At 39.2% G+C, this 12,058-nt stretch overlaps 1 protein-coding gene across 5 annotated transcripts; it reads right to left on the bottom strand.

Annotated features, from left to right (window-relative positions):
- Positions 1-792: 792 nt before the first annotated feature.
- Positions 793-12,047, bottom strand: LOC119784522 (zinc finger protein ubi-d4-like). 5 transcript variants are annotated; one of them, XM_038286610.1, is made up of 11 exons: positions 11,940-12,047; positions 10,029-10,189; positions 9,741-9,848; positions 9,362-9,558; positions 7,890-7,985; positions 7,119-7,203; positions 6,569-6,703; positions 5,896-6,027; positions 3,815-3,927; positions 2,458-2,539; positions 793-2,195 (listed from the first exon to the last, which is right to left on the bottom strand). In XM_038286610.1, the coding sequence occupies exons 1-11, from the start codon at positions 11,969-11,971 to the stop codon at positions 2,110-2,112; spliced, it is 1,227 nt and encodes a 408-aa protein (XP_038142538.1). In that variant the 5' UTR covers positions 11,972-12,047; the 3' UTR covers positions 793-2,109. The 5 variants fall into 5 exon arrangements, with proteins under 5 accessions (XP_038142538.1, XP_038142539.1, XP_038142540.1 ...); XM_038286611.1 differs by having other exon boundaries at positions 7,890-7,982; XM_038286612.1 differs by having other exon boundaries at positions 9,362-9,555.
- Positions 12,048-12,058: the final 11 nt, after the last annotated feature.

Below are 12,058 nucleotides of genomic sequence, written 5' to 3'. Positions count from 1 at the left end.
ATCCCTACCCTAGAGATCATAATGTGAAAAAAAGATCAAAGTAGTGAGGTTTACTTTTAAAGAAAAAAATGCAGCAATAGAGAAAACTGATCCACCACCTAAGCTGTGAAATAAATGGGCAGATAAACCTGTTTAACAAATACAATTACTGAGATGTAAATAAGATAGGATGGGATACATTACTTTATTAAAGATAATATTAAATGAAAAGTACAAACATAATGGTACAGAGGGATTCTGATTGGAAAATTCTCATAAATATAAAAAAGTAAAAGTCCCAGGAAAATGTATACATAAATATACACAAGCTAAAGGTACAATATGGTTTCCATAACCTAAATAGAAGTTAAGAAATTCTCCTGAGTGATGCCAAAGGTTTTTTTTTTCTTTGATCAAAGGAAGTGAAGCTTATCTTATCACCAGCTGTAAGGAAGTTTGTTTTTTGGCCGATTATTTATTGTAACAATGATTCTTGGTAATAAAAGTTTTCTTCCAGAGGTTTGGATGCTGCTGCAGTGCACACATCCTTTAACAAGTGCATTTTTCTTACAAAAAAGACAAAAAGGGTTTCTATAACTACGTTATGTCCATTTCTGTATATAGTAACACTTATTTATAGAAAGGAAACTTCTCTAAACATTTGACAAGAAAATTATTCTGCCATCTAGGAAAAAAAAGACAAAAAAATTAAAAGGATTTTTCCTCTGAAGTATGTCATCAATCAATAAACCAAATGGTGTAAAAAACATTTGTAGTTTTCTTAATCACTAATAAACCAATGAGACAGTGGGGCATGATTCAAAATGATCTTTATTTCAGTCGGGCTAAATCAGCTTCAATACCAAAAAAATTTAAAAATAAAAATAGTACAACAAAGTACGTCATCTTACAAATACTTATGAAGAAAGTCTGACATAAACAACTGGAAGCGTCACATTCATAACAAAAATATAAAAGTCAATACAGTACATAGAATGGATTAGGAGCTATATATATATATTTATATGTCGAAGTGTTTGCAATATCATGGACTTTACAAATTCAGCTAGTAAAAACTCCCAATACCAATGGAATATCAGAGAATACAAAATGTAAATAAAAAAGAAACGGCTGGGATGAAAGTGTGTGCATGTTGCATGCAAATCAACCCCAGAGGGACGAAGGATAAAAACAGCTAATTTGAGAAGGAGTGTGTCTCATTGGCACCACAGCAATGTGTGAAATGATGAGAATTAAAAATAACATGATAAACATTTAATTATGATCATCCGTGATTTATGTAGTGAGCTGAAATATGAAGATCAGCTTAGCCAGCGAGTCGGAGGCATTTTAAAAGTGTTTGTTGATCTTGATGATGAACTCTGCTGTCTCAACACACCTTCTTCATCTTTTAAGACATTATGATAAAACATTGAACTCCGAGTGTTTGCGTCGTCTTTTTGGAGCCAAATGAAAGCCACCGTGAGGGTGGTGCTAAATATGAGCTGACTGAGCGGAGAGAGGAGTTGCTGTGATGCGTGTAGCATGATTAAGATACACAAAGGGAAACCTCACCGAAGCACGGTAAAAGGTTTGGTGGATGGGACAACAGCACACACCGACAAAAGCCACTACAAAAGCCCACTAAGAACCAGAAACGACAATTATATTTCTTAACCAGATATACGGTGACGTGTTCTCCGCGTAAAAATAGATCTTTTAGCTCCCTGCTGTGTCTTTGAGTGAAGGGGTTAAAAATAATCAGCTGTGATGCCAATCGTTCCCATCGAGACAGCAGCTACTGCCGTTACCGTGTGTAACAGTCCATTAAGAATGATGCTAATACACATATGTTACATGTCTGACAGCGAGTCTGGGGGCCGTTGTAGGCAGGTTTGTAGTGATAGTTTGATCCCTGTGTTGACTGATCTGAGGTCTGTTCATTTTTTGATCCCCCCCCCCCCGCCCGGCTAGCACTGTAGATAAGAGCGACTTGTAAAGCTGATCTGCGATCTGGCTCAGCTAGATCTGAACAGAGCCCCGGCGTGACGGGCTGAGAGGAGGTCTGACATTTAGGGCCGGGGTCCGCTGGGGGTCCTGTTGCTGAGAGGTGGGCTTCATGTTGGGACGTCACTCTGGGGCTGAGCTCTGGTTCTGCTGGTATATGGAGGCTTTGTCTTTTAGCAGAGCCAGGCACAGGTGGCAGCTCCAGCTCCCTGTTAATATTAAAACAAGAAAAGTTGGTGGATGGGCGGAGCCTGTCTGCTTCTCTGAGGAAAATATGGTGCCAGCATTATCTGGAAACCAAAATGATTAAAACTGCAGAAAGAAAAAAAGTTATGCATGTTTCTGTGTACATATATGAGAATGCATTGAAATATGGTTTAGTTATTGTATTATTTATGAAATGTGGTAATCAAAAGGTCAGAGTGTTTGGATGATCGCTGCCATACAGGCGATCCTCCACAGTCAGCTCACCCTCTGGTGGTTCGGTCATAGGGGGGCTTAGACAGTACATGTGGTAGCCTCGATCGCAGTCGTCACAGAAGAGCAGCTGGTCCTGCAGAAACAAAAACATGTTTATTACCTGATCCGAACTGCAATTCCTGTTTCTTTTTAATAGAAACATTAAACCAGTTCAAGCAAACGCCCAGAGTTGGTTTTAGATTTTGGTTGTGGATGGATATGCAGACAGACTGTAACCTTTTCATCGTCTCCAAAAAAGGTGAAGCATGAGAATTCATCCCCAGAGGAAAGCAGTTGACCTTTCCCATCGCTTATAATCAGGCTGCTGACATTTACTGGATCAGCACAAATGAAGGACGGGTGTTGACTGTAAGATAACCCCCACTGTCCTAAATATGCTCTTCAGAAAAACCACTTTCACATTTAGTCTGATGGGAAAAATCCCCAAAGAGGTTACAACTATAAAAAAAAAAGAAAGAAAAAAAACACATTTTTGCCTTTTCCTTTAATAAATAAAGCATTTAAAAAAAATTTTGTTGATCACAATGGGTCAAATTAGGTTCCCAAAACCATTAGTTTCAAAAAAACAACCCATAATCCCAGAATCACCAAAGCTAAAAGCTGGTTTATATTACAGCTCACCCCGGTCCCACTTAAAACAAGAACATCCAGCATTTTTATTGTCATTACACTGTCACAAGTACAGATTTACTCTGCATCCGCTTGGGGAGCAGTGGGCTGCCATTGTGTGGCACCCAGGGAGCAGTGTGGGGGTTAAGGGTCTTGCTCAGGATGGTCTTGTGAGAGTGGCAGTCTGTGGGAGTGGGGTTTGAACTCAGAACCTCAGGATTCTAAGCACAATGCCCCAACCTCTAGGCCGCCACTCCCCTAAGAAGGCATTAGCATGAAGGGTCTTGCCTAAGAACCAACACTGGTAGCTTATTCCCCTCCAGCAGGGATAAGAACCCAAGCTTCCTGTTTGCAGCATGGGTAACTTGCCATTTTAGCTAGCCAACCGCTAAAAACAAACACAGCCATTAGTGAAAGGAGTAAGCTTTGCTATCAATAAATCTTACAAGCAGAAAACATCCACATCAGATGGCTTTAATATTATCAAAGAGCAATATCTGATTCATCTGTAACTCGTCAAACTGTAGGCGAACCAGACTCCAATATTAAGTATTTATCAAAGGTGGAAGAAACTAAAAATTTAAAAATGTTTTTGCAATTTCTTAAAAATCAAAAGTGAGTTTAGTCAAAATGTTTGATTCGCAGTATGATGCAGACTCAGATCAACAAGTTTCTTTTGGCCTACTAAAACAGAAGAAAGATGACATGTCTGTTTAGAGAAGACAGGGAAGAGGCTCACATCGTTCTCTGAGGTGCCACAGACGTTGCAGCATTTGCACTCGATGCACTGCCAGCGGTACGTCTTCACAGCAGCCATCATCACAGGGGTGAACTGCAGACACGTCGGATGTCCTTCCACACAGAGAGGGAGACATTTTTAATCAACTTACAAAAACAAAACTTAAATCTTTACCAAACTGAACTATTTTTTTTTTTATAAACTCAAGTTAACAAGAAATTAAATAATACGATAATTTCTTAACTTCCAAAAAGAGTTAAAAAACAATCCACGGTTTGTTTAATTTTTTTTGGAATGACTATGACCTGGATGACTGAGAATCTTCACCAGCATAGATATAAGTTCAGGAAGTAAATGTGTCTTCTACATTCAAGCCATCTCTCAGGGAGCAGTGGATGTCTGAGCGACAGGAGGACAATCCAGCACAGCAGTCTGTGAATCTGCAGCCAATCTATTCTAACCACTAGGCCACCACTCCCCTAGTAAGCTTCTACCACTAAATCTGAGATTAAAATATGAAAACTACAGATTACATCAGTATTTCTATTGGATTACAGATAATACAGAGCTTTACTAAAGTTTTTTTTTTTTCTTTTTACACTAAAACCACAAACTTATTTCCATTTAAAGTGCAGGGACAATAGCTGGTGCAGCAAACAGACGCCACATCTGATTCAATCAGAGCATAAATCCAGCTGTTCTGCCTCAGATGCTAATGCTACAGATGCTGAGGAGACCACGATCTTTGGACAGGACAACTGTAAGTAATCTGACCTTTAGGGAGAAGAGGGATTTTTCAGTCTATGTGCAAGTGAAACATGGCGGTGGTAGTATTATGCTCTGGGGATGATCTTTTTCAGCTTGGATAAAAGAGCTGGGCTCAGCTGCTGGGAACATGAATGGAGACCACAATTGACCAAATGGTGGTCAAGTTGCTGCTTGTTTAGCTGCTCTGTTCTGTAGCCTCAAGCTAGAGAGTAGCTTGGCTTTATTCACTTTATGAGTCAGTGCAGTCGGTTCATCAGGATTATGATCCCACTAAAATATGCAGAGCCAGGCAGCGCTGGAAATCCGCGCAGGGAGCTCTGCAGCTTGTAGGGGATTTCCCGCTGCCTTTCGTAGAGGCTAGAAGTGAATATAAAGAGTTTTTAAGGTTTGTGGTAAACACAGCAAGTACAAGAATATACAATTGAATGTTTTTTTGTTGACAGGTTGTAAAATTTCTAGTTAATTTGGGTATTTATAAACTTTTTCGCCATAGTTCATAAAAAAATGTTTTAGTGCAGCAATGTTGATTAGAGCTCGCTCTGTTCCTTCTACACAATAATCCATGCTTCCGGGCTTTTTTTAACTGCAGAAGCAATGACAGCTAGTAGTGTTTGTCTCCCCCAAAGAACTCCTGGAACAGCTTTTCTGAACGGTTGATGCTCCGACATCCAGTGGTAAAAATTTAATTTGCTGAACTCTAGCATTGAACGCTCAGAAAACCTGGTTCATTAGTGACCACCATTTTTGTCCTAGGATCTAGTTGACATCTAGTGACATCACTGGAATCCAGCTTCTCTTAAAGTGCTGCAGAGGCACTTGCGAAAAACCGGTTCCCGACTTTCCATTTTTAAGGAATCTCAAAGAATACATTTCATAGTTTCTTCAGTGCTGTGGCTGAATGTTTAGCTCTTCTGTTCTGATCCCCACGGAAAAAGCTCCTACACAAAGTAAAACGCTACTGCAAGACATTTCTTCTTTAAAGGGGAATTTCAGGTTTTTTACATTTGGCCCTTTATTTTACGTTATTACATCATGTTCTACTCACCCATATGAGTTTTGTGTCATTTGGAGCCGTTCTGAAGATATTCGGTTTACTCATAGGAAGATGTTACCTGGATATAACCTAACTGAATATGTTCGGAACAGCTCAAAATGACACAAAACTCATATGGGTGAGTAGAACATGATTTAATAACGTAAAATAAAGGGCCAAATGTAAAAAAAAAACAACGTTCCCCTTTAAGAGCTCGTGAAAACAAAGCCAGGATCCTAGAAAACACTGCATTGCTTTTAATATAGAGAAGAGCTCCTACCTGACCGCCCGCAGTCTGAGCAAGACACCAGCTCCTCTGATTGGCCCGTTTTCTGATTCAAAGTCGAGTCCCCCAGGCAGAAATCGCAGTAATCGTTGGGCATTGCCAGTCCATTGGGACCCTTTTTTGTGGCTGTTCAGGAAAGAAAAACAACAAACAAAAACAATATTCCAGGTTCATTAGAGTAGAAGCTTTGGCCAATCCAGGACTGGTGAAACATATGAGTCCACTGCCTGATGTCTAACAAAGGAACCAGTTAAACTACCTTCAGTTCAGAAGCTTTTAGATACTGGATCCCAATATGATCAAAAGAATGAAAGAACGTATGAATTTCAAACATGGTGTAAAGTGCAAAGAGGAAGAAAAAAAAACCCACAGCAATGTGAAGGGATTCTGTGTTTGAGGAAATGATTGATAAAAAGTGCCAGATTTCCCAGATGTACAAACATGTTACAGTCAGAAACATTCAATCTGATCAAAATTCAAAATCATGAAAAATAATAATTAAAAAAAGGTGGGGAAATAAAAAGCACATACAAAAAAACAAAAACAAAAAAGAGGGGGGAATGAAAGACTTCCTTTTCACCAACACACGTGCTACAAGGCATGCAACCAAACCTCCCTCCTCTCTGTCTATCTGCCCCTCGCTCTCAGCACTGGAGGAGTAACTCACTCTTCTGCTCCTCAGGCTGGCGAGGAGTGGGTGGTGCCTCAATCTCCTCGTGGTCCTCGCCCTCCTCCTCTGCCAGGTGAGAGTGTGTATAGTGGTAGCTCAGGCCTGGGCGATTCTTGTAGCGCTTCCCACAGACTAATACACACACACACCGTCATACAAAAGTGTTATGGTGATTCGGGTTTCCCTTACAAAAACAAAACAAAAAACAGGGCCCCGCATGGAGCCAAGCTGGGAGTGTGGCATTCATCACTCCCCCAAAAAAGCTTCTTTTCGTTAAAATATTTCCACACAGTGATTTTAGGTGGACACGCAGGTAGCAAACTCAGACAGCAAAAGCACAGTGAGCTGAAGCCAGCATGTAATCAGACAGCACACAGACAGCACATCAGCTGGGAGAACACTCCTCTAAACACAATGCAAACTGTTGTTTCCAGGTTGGGGGGGGGGGGCTTCCAATTCATGCACATCCAAAGGCCTGCCTCGACCTTTCAGGGATAAAAGCAAAAGCCTCTCCTGCTGACATGCAAACAGACATCCTGCTACTCACTGTCGCAGGCGTACGGTTTGTCCCTCTCCTCCAGCGCTGCGGCTGCAGCCTCCGTTTTCTTCTTCCCGTTCTTGTCGCTGCGACCCTGAAAAAACAATTAAACACGGAAAAAGAAAAAAACTCACTTTGTACAGATGCAGTTAAATACTTAGAACTGAAACATTGAACTTAAAAAGTGAAATTCATTTTTATAGAGATACTTTAAACATTTATTTCTGTTCGTTCTTTAATATAGCTTATATCTAATGTATCTGCTTCTTGGATTATTTTATTATTTAAGACCTCTAAATGTGATTTTTAATACAGTGACCTTACATAGTTGACATGTTGTTGCGTTAAAGAATCATAGGGAGACTTACTTGAAGCTGTGTGACGGAGCCGTCACCGATATCCTCTCCTAACCCACCAATGTTCTTTGATCCATAAACATCTTAATCCTGTAGTTACCCATTTTCTGGGCTATTTTTCTTCTACAAAACGTTTTCCTTCCATTCAATTGTGGAATGGTTGGACAGAGCACTGAACAGTGAGTTGTGTGATGAAGAAAGTGTTTAATCAGCAATCTTTCTCCATGTTTGCTCAGGGCAAGATTGGCCTGCATATCTATTTTTATCTTTGTTTGCTTTGAAAACTTCTTATCTAAAAAGAAAAAATCTTCTCGTCACTAAAAATGTTAATCTTGACACAGAGTGCTGGAAACTTTGTTTTTTCCTTCTCTTTCATTCCTCGGACTTGTGTCTCCGTACATCACATCAAAGTTGGAACACTTACCTTGGATTTGCTCTTGCCTCGTCTTTTGGGGGTCTCATCTTCAAAGTCTTCATCATCGAGGTCATCTAAGTAGTCATCGTGGTCGAGCACTCTCTGCTGTAAGAATCTAAATTAGCTTGAGGTTCAAAATGTCAAACCTGCTTTATTTTCTGTATCTGAAAAATACTTTTAGATTGTTCTGTGTTTTTTTTAATCAGACTGTAATTGGACAGAACCGTCTCCACCGCAGACAGGACCTGGTTAGAGCTTAACGTCTAATCATCATTTTCCTCAAGGTAAACGATCATTAATGAAAAAGTCCAATGACTTATCAACTAGTGTTTGGTATCAGATATTTGAACGGACGGTGGACTTTCTGAAACTCTAATTAGATTGTACACACCTGGACACAATTGCTGGAATCTTTAGATTACTGAGAAAAAATAAAAAGGTGACAGACATAACTGGGATCTGAGAAAGTATTAAGTAATAATTAAGTAAGTAATGATAAATATAAATTCTATAAAAATAAACAGATCAAAGTCAGACACTGATTTTAAGAAATAAACATACTGAACAGGCTTAGACTAAAATTATGGCACCCTTAACTCAATACTCTGCTGTCCAACATTTTGAGTCAATTACTGCAATCAAACGATTCCTATAACTGTTGAAGATCCATGACCTGAGACTGAGACCAAGCTTCCTGATACTAAGCAGCAAATTTCTTTCTAGAATCCTTTCATAGTCTGGAGGTTTCATTGAACCATGTAGAGATTCAGACAACCTGTGTCAGATGAAGCAAAGCAGCCCCGCAGCATAACAGAGCCTCCTCCATGTTTCACAGTAGGGACAGTGTTATTTTCTTAAGATAAAAACGCACCCACACTACTGAATGAATAACTTGCCTTTAGCGTGTTGCAGAAACACTTTATCTACCAACAAAGTCCTGTGATACTTATGGCTACATAGTTTAACCGCTCTGCTTAGTTGAATTGTTAAACGCTCTTATTTGTTGTTTTTTTTAAGCATTTCCAATTACTTTTCATAAGACTGAAGTCAGAGTTGTACCAAAAGCTTAATGTAAGCATGCTATAATCATTTCAAACCAGTTTTAAAATTTATCTAGGATCCTTGTCCAGTCAGAGCCCAGTTTAACCCTGACTTGACATCACTGAATAAATATTTGTCTTCAGATAAAAGAAACTTGGTTAGGATGTTTAAAAACAGGCCAAGAAGCACAAAGCCTACATCCAAGTACAGACCAGACACCTTCTGGAGAAATTATTTATGGCTCAAATACCAGTGGTGGTGTGTAAATATTATACTCTTATAATGAATGTGAATTAAATAACAAATTCAAGTGTTTTGTCAACTTCTGACTGCAACTACAGCTAATTCTAACGCTTTCCCAAACACAGCGCAATCGTATCATCCATGCATTTCCAAACCATTCTCTAAACACATCGGGGTTTGAGAACATTCAGCCTAACCTTACGGATGCGCCCAGAAGACGTGTGAGTGACGGCTGACGTGGCCGGAGGCTCCACGGTGACCGGATCGTCCTCAGGAGCTCGAACATCGGCCACGCCGCTCCTCCTCTCCAGGGGTTCGCCTTTTAGCAGAGCCTCCAAGCTGCTTCCATCCACTGTTCCCAAAGCCTCACGCTTAAGCCCCAGCTCTAAATCTGCTGTGTTAAATGATAAAAACACCAACATGAGGAATGGAAGAGTATGGTGAGAGAAAAACATCCAAAGATCCATAAAAAGATTCTGCTACATACAATATAAGGGATTTTCTCAGAGTTATTAAATCGTACAATAGCTAAATGTGCCTGAAGAGGGAAAAAAAGTATTTCACCAAATGTTTTACCTGCTTTGAGAGGAGGGAAGGCCAAACGAGGGTCCTCTGGAGGATGGGAACGTCTCTTCTTCCTCCAACGGCGAGCAGGGTAAGAGTACAGCTGTCCTGGAGCTATACCTAACATTTAATTGGAGAGTGAAAAAAGGGACCAATTATAAAAGAGGAAGGATTGTTTATAATCTCAGGCTCTTTGGAATTACATCAAAATAAAGCCATAACACATTAACAATGAATTAACACTTTATTGCATCGCCAATAAAAGACTAAACTTTTTCAAGTAAGACATTAATTATTTACCTGCACTCCTGTGCCTCTTCTCCATCCAGATGTAACAGTTGGACTGTGCAACTCCAGTCTGAGAATCCAGGAAGGGCATGAGGATGCTGCGTTCAGCACAGAGACGGGCGTTGTAGCTGTGACACTGCTCCATTGCATCTCTATAATACTGCTCTCCAAGACTGGCAAAAAAAAAAAAGGCAGGTTAACAAACGCATAACAGGAAAGATTCTGACTACAACCTTGTTATTCTGCAGCACAAAGCTGCAATACGGTTTATAATTACAGTTTTATTACTAATTTAGTAGCATAGAGCTCTTTGAGCTCATTTTTAATTGTATCAAGTCAGACATGTAGAGGATAATATTCTGCAATGCGTATCCAGCAAAATTATCTTTTATATAAATCATTCAATTTAAGATGCATTAATCAATAAGTCACTTTTTGTTTGACTGATAAATGACACATCAACTTATTCAAATCATCATATGCATTGAAACTAAAATCTCACTATCTTTGATAAATAAATCAGTCACCTACATTTTTTTCTGAAATGAAAATCTGATTAAAGTTAGGATAAATTAGTATAAACCTATTAAAGATTCGCCAGGATATTTGTGTCTTAGTATTGGACAGAAACCAAGAAAAACAGCCGTAACAAGATGTCACTAAAACAGACAACATAATCATAATCACTTCCTATTTACATTACTTTATTTTCCAGATTCCAATTGTAGAAGTACCAAGATCTTTTTCAAGACTTTTTTTTAAAAGCATTAAAGCACTTCCTGATGAAATCATGGCACATATTTCTGGTCAGGCTTAGATGGATGTATATCATCTTATTTTCTTCTACTATATATATTCAGACTTGAACAATAAGAAAATATTTTCATCTTTTTTATTTATTATGAAACCTGACCAGAGGATACTATTGTTTACACAATTGACAAGCTAAAACTAAGATGGTTTCATAAAATGATCAAACAAATGAAGGTCTTTGTAATAACTTCCCAATTACACTGATCAATAAATGATCAACTAATCACACTAAAAAGCTTCTGAGATGCTTTGATGTTGATGTTTTTCTATTCAGTCTCAATTCACAATACATGCATTTCCCATTTCTTTAAGAGGCAAGTCAATCTAAATAATACTTAAAGAATAAAGATATGTGCAAAGATTCAACTAAACAAAGATCAATCAGTGCTCCATTAAACTGTAACAACACCACACCGGTAAATAAGATGCATTTGGAAGAGAATAACCTCTCAAACAAGGGAGTTCATGTGATCTGATTTGAGTAATTTTATCACATTTGTGGGAAAACAGCTGTTCTCATTGAAGCAGCCTGATGACGCGGATCGTCCCCCCCCCCCCCCAATAAATAAATGTTCTCCTAATTTCCCCCGTAAAACATCGAGTTGTATTTATGAATCATTCTACTTTCTGACTTTAGATACTAAATTATAGCCATATTTGTCTAATGGACACAATACGGCTCATGGTTTCAGAGCAAAAGGCAGGATTTACAGTAGCGTCGGAGAGCTGCCAGAACAAAAGGTTGATTGTTAGCAACAAAGCGCCCGCCAACTGGGCACTTTACTGAAGAATTAAGTCACTCCATTCTGGATAGACTGCCTGAATCTTTGAGGAATCGCTTTCTGTAAAATCACCCTAAACAGACCCCGAAGAGGCGAAAGGTTAGACACAGATACTGGTTTCACAATGAGCTCACTTTCTTCTCTAATTGACCAGAGCTAGGAGAGCTAACTGTAGCAAAAAGATAACGTAATTCTCTTGGGACATTTTTTGTATTGAGCAAGAAAGAGAGAGGACAAATCCAGCGGACTACGCAATCAAATGATGACCGATCGAATGAAAATAACTGAGTGGGTTCTACACTCTTGTAACAAATAAACGTAAACTTACACTTTCACAACACTGTCGACGGCCGCCGCCATATTTGCTTATTGCGGTTGTGTGAAGGACCACTGCGCATGCGCAAAGACCGTTACTGCCTCCCACAATGAAAAAGAAGAAAAAAAAAC

Source organism: Cyprinodon tularosa, unplaced genomic scaffold (assembly GCF_016077235.1).
Source record: "Cyprinodon tularosa strain WSP-4 unplaced genomic scaffold, ASM1607723v1 ctg228, whole genome shotgun sequence".
NCBI classification, from domain to species: Eukaryota; Metazoa; Chordata; class Actinopteri; order Cyprinodontiformes; family Cyprinodontidae; genus Cyprinodon; species Cyprinodon tularosa.
This window is presented reverse-complemented; position numbering and strand designations above follow the sequence as displayed.

Coding starts and splice junctions, on each gene's coding strand:
- LOC119784522 (XM_038286610.1), bottom strand. CDS start 11,971: ATGGCGGCGGCCGTCGACAGTGTTGTGAAAGT. Junction 6,704..7,118: donor CAAACCGTACGCCTGCGACA/GTGAGTAGCAGG, acceptor TGTGTGTATTAG/TCTGTGGGAAGCGCTACAAG. Junction 2,196..2,457: donor TATGACCGAACCACCAGAGG/GTGAGCTGACTG, acceptor TAATATTAACAG/GGAGCTGGAGCTGCCACCTG.